At 40.0% G+C, this 2,986-nt stretch overlaps 1 protein-coding gene across 1 annotated transcript in view; it reads right to left on the bottom strand.

The window, feature by feature from the left end:
- LOC102864266 (protein unc-13 homolog B-like) overlaps positions 1-2,986 on the bottom strand; it is a 189,093-nt gene that overhangs the window by 94,047 nt on the left and 92,060 nt on the right. Inside the window, exon 8 of the mRNA XM_006898554.1 lies at positions 2,468-2,503. Within this exon, the coding sequence (XP_006898616.1) occupies positions 2,468-2,503 (36 nt within the window). The remainder of the gene's footprint in view (positions 1-2,467; positions 2,504-2,986) is intronic.

The following is a 2,986-nucleotide window of genomic DNA, read 5'->3' as shown; positions in this document are numbered from 1 at the left end:
TTAATCTTATCTGTTCTCCCTTATAGGTTACTCTTTGTTTCTCCCTTGCTGCTTTCAGGATTCTCTCCTTATCCTTAGTTCTGGCAAATTTAACTATGATTTCACCTCACATACTTCAGGCATGTTGCTAGGAGGGGCTATTCTGTAGAGAGGGACATGATGCTCAAAAAGGTAGAGGGTCAGCGAAGGAGAGGAAGACCCTTGACTAAGTGGATTGACACAATGGGCTCTAATCTGTGAGGAAGTGTGAGGATAGCACAGACTAGGGCAGAGTTCAGATCTGTTGCTCCTAGGGTCAATATGGTCAAACTTGACTCAATGGCACCTAGCATTGGCTCTGCAATCTACTGTAAGGCATCATGTCAGCTAGAGCAGAAAAGTTAAGAGCAGCCTTGGTAATTAAGTCTAGGAAGGGACCTGCAAGCTAGTAGGAAGGGAAAGGTTTTCCAGAAACTTTTCAACTCCTGATAAAGTATATTTGAGCAATAATAAATATTTCAAAAATCTCTAAGATAGAAAGATAGGATATATACTTATTCAAACTTCTTTTAGGTGCCTACAAATGCAAAACAAATTCAGATAGCAAATTCAGTATAAAAAGAATCAGTCTAAGAGGAGAGAGAAAATACGGATAAATATTTGTTATATTAAAAAATAACTATGGGGGGCTGTGTGTACACCCCCTGTCAAAATGATCCTAGGGTCCATGGGAGCATCATTTTGGCCAGAGAAATAGGTAAAGGGGCTACCAACACAGCAGCATCACTAGAACTGGTGCCACCAATTAACAACCCTCCCCACTCATCACCTACCTGTAAGATGTCTACCACTGGGTGACAATAAGGGTCCCCATCTTGTCCAATGGAAGAAGGGAGGAGTTTTGAGGGGTGGAGTCAGAAGAGGCAGAGGTTGGGACGTGGTGCTAAGCCCTACCAAAGGGTGAAGCCAGAATGCACCAAGGGAAAAGGAACTCCGTAGCCAGCCCTGCCATAATAGGGGTCGGGGGTAACACCATGAGGAACTGCACTAGGTAACACCAACTGTAGTGATGTTGATGTAAGAGCTACATGAGTAGAAAAGAGAGTAAGATGAGTCCCTGACAGGGGGAGTAAGAAAAATTTTATGGAGAAGATGTCTTTGGAAGATGTGGGTTGTTAGTGGATGAAGATTAAATGTAGAGGAAGCTATGTGTAGAAACTGTAAAAACATTAGCATAATGAAAAGCCCAAGGGGGAAAATGTTTTTGAGAAATACTTTGTAGCTAATTTGGCAGGTACATACATGGGCATGGAAGAGAATGACTGAAAATAAATCTGGAAACTTGGGCTGGTAGAGGTAATCTAACCACCGGCCAAGAAGGGCCCCAGGCACACAAGAGGCACTCAAACAAAACGGAATGGAATATTAAAAAATCAAGCTATAAAGCCAGAAAATATCTAGAACTTTATTAGCAAGGTAATTCAGACCTTCTCTCATGATCACTTTATTCAACTTGAAAATCTTCAGTTATCAGAGTCTTTCATAGACTGCCTTTGGGCATAAGTTCCTAAGAATGAAAATACTCAAGAGTCAAATCGAATAAAGTACATCCTTCAGGAGAAGTGACAGTGTCAGAACAGAATGTGGCCCCTCTGAGGATGCTGAATACTTTATCACTGGGACTTTGCCAGATCCCATCAGATGAGTGAAAGCCAACAATGTCTGTTGAGGTTTGTATATCTTTCTGGAAAGAAATAGCTCCCTGCTCTCTAAGCTCTAGAACAAATTACTCAGAGAACAAGCAGCCTAACTGGGCTGTTAATAATACAAGGAATATCGGACCACGTCTTCAACCTCTTGTTGACATCACAAATCTAGGTTTTGGGCTGAATTTTGTTTTTCTGTATATTATCCCTGATACTAATATTATACACTCAGAAACCTAGTTGATCCAGAATGTACATCAATGCCTTGATTCTAAAACATTTTCCTCTGTACACTGCCCTCCTTGGCCAAAAGACCCTATCAGGAGCTTGAGTGGGCCAAACTCTCAATATCTCTTTCTCTGTCTGTCTGTCTGTCTGTCTCTCTCTCTCTCTCTCTCTCTCTCTCTCTCTCTCACACACACACACACACACACACAGAGTCTTTAAGAAAATAACCTAAAAGAATGTAACATTCTACAAAGGCAATTGTTTCCTAAGAGTCAAGTAGGTGATGAAGGAGAAAGAGAATGATATCTGCTTGTATGCATGAACATCCAGCTTTGTCATTCAGAGAGAATATGGCAAAATGGATTGACACAGTGACTGTAACAATGGGCACAAGTGCATCAGAGATGGTAAGGATGGCACAGGACAAGACTGGGTTCAGATCTATCATCCAAAGGGTTGCTGTAAGTCATTCTTGACTTGACAGAACCTAGTAACAAAAACAAGGCGAAAAGTAAAGAGTAAGGTAATTACAAAGAATTCAAATTCTTACGTACTTTGCTGCTCTCCCCAGCCCAAATAAGTCCAGTGACCTAAGAAAATGGCAAACAGTAGCAAAGAAGAATGACAGAGACAATCAATTTTAGAGAGTCAAAAAATCATATCTACATTCCACCAAACATATTCTTTAACATGCTTGGACCTCTCTTACTTGCCTTTCATTAACTTTACATAACACACAGAGCAGCTGCCTTCTAATGAGCAAGAGACAAACCTCGTTGGACCCTTGCTCTCTCTCTACATATATATAAATATATATAAAAACAACTTTTTTTAAAAAAAGCTCAAGAACCATTGCTTCCAAATTATTTTAAATCTCTTTCTGGATTAAGTTTTTCTCAGTACATTATAGTCTAGAAACTCTTCAGAATCTTGACGTCCTTAATTATTCAAAAGTAGAAAAACTAGATCTCTAGGAATTATCTAAATAAAACAGCAATGAGTGTAAGCACAGAATGATGAGCGTGGTATGGTTTGGGCAGGGATTCACTCTTGTATATAAGATTGCTATGAGC

Source organism: Elephantulus edwardii, unplaced genomic scaffold (genome assembly GCF_000299155.1).
Source record: "Elephantulus edwardii isolate Elephantulus edwardi_28Jun2011 unplaced genomic scaffold, EleEdw1.0 scaffold00232, whole genome shotgun sequence".
In the NCBI taxonomy this organism is placed as follows: Eukaryota; Metazoa; Chordata; class Mammalia; order Macroscelidea; family Macroscelididae; genus Elephantulus; species Elephantulus edwardii.
This window is presented reverse-complemented; position numbering and strand designations above follow the sequence as displayed.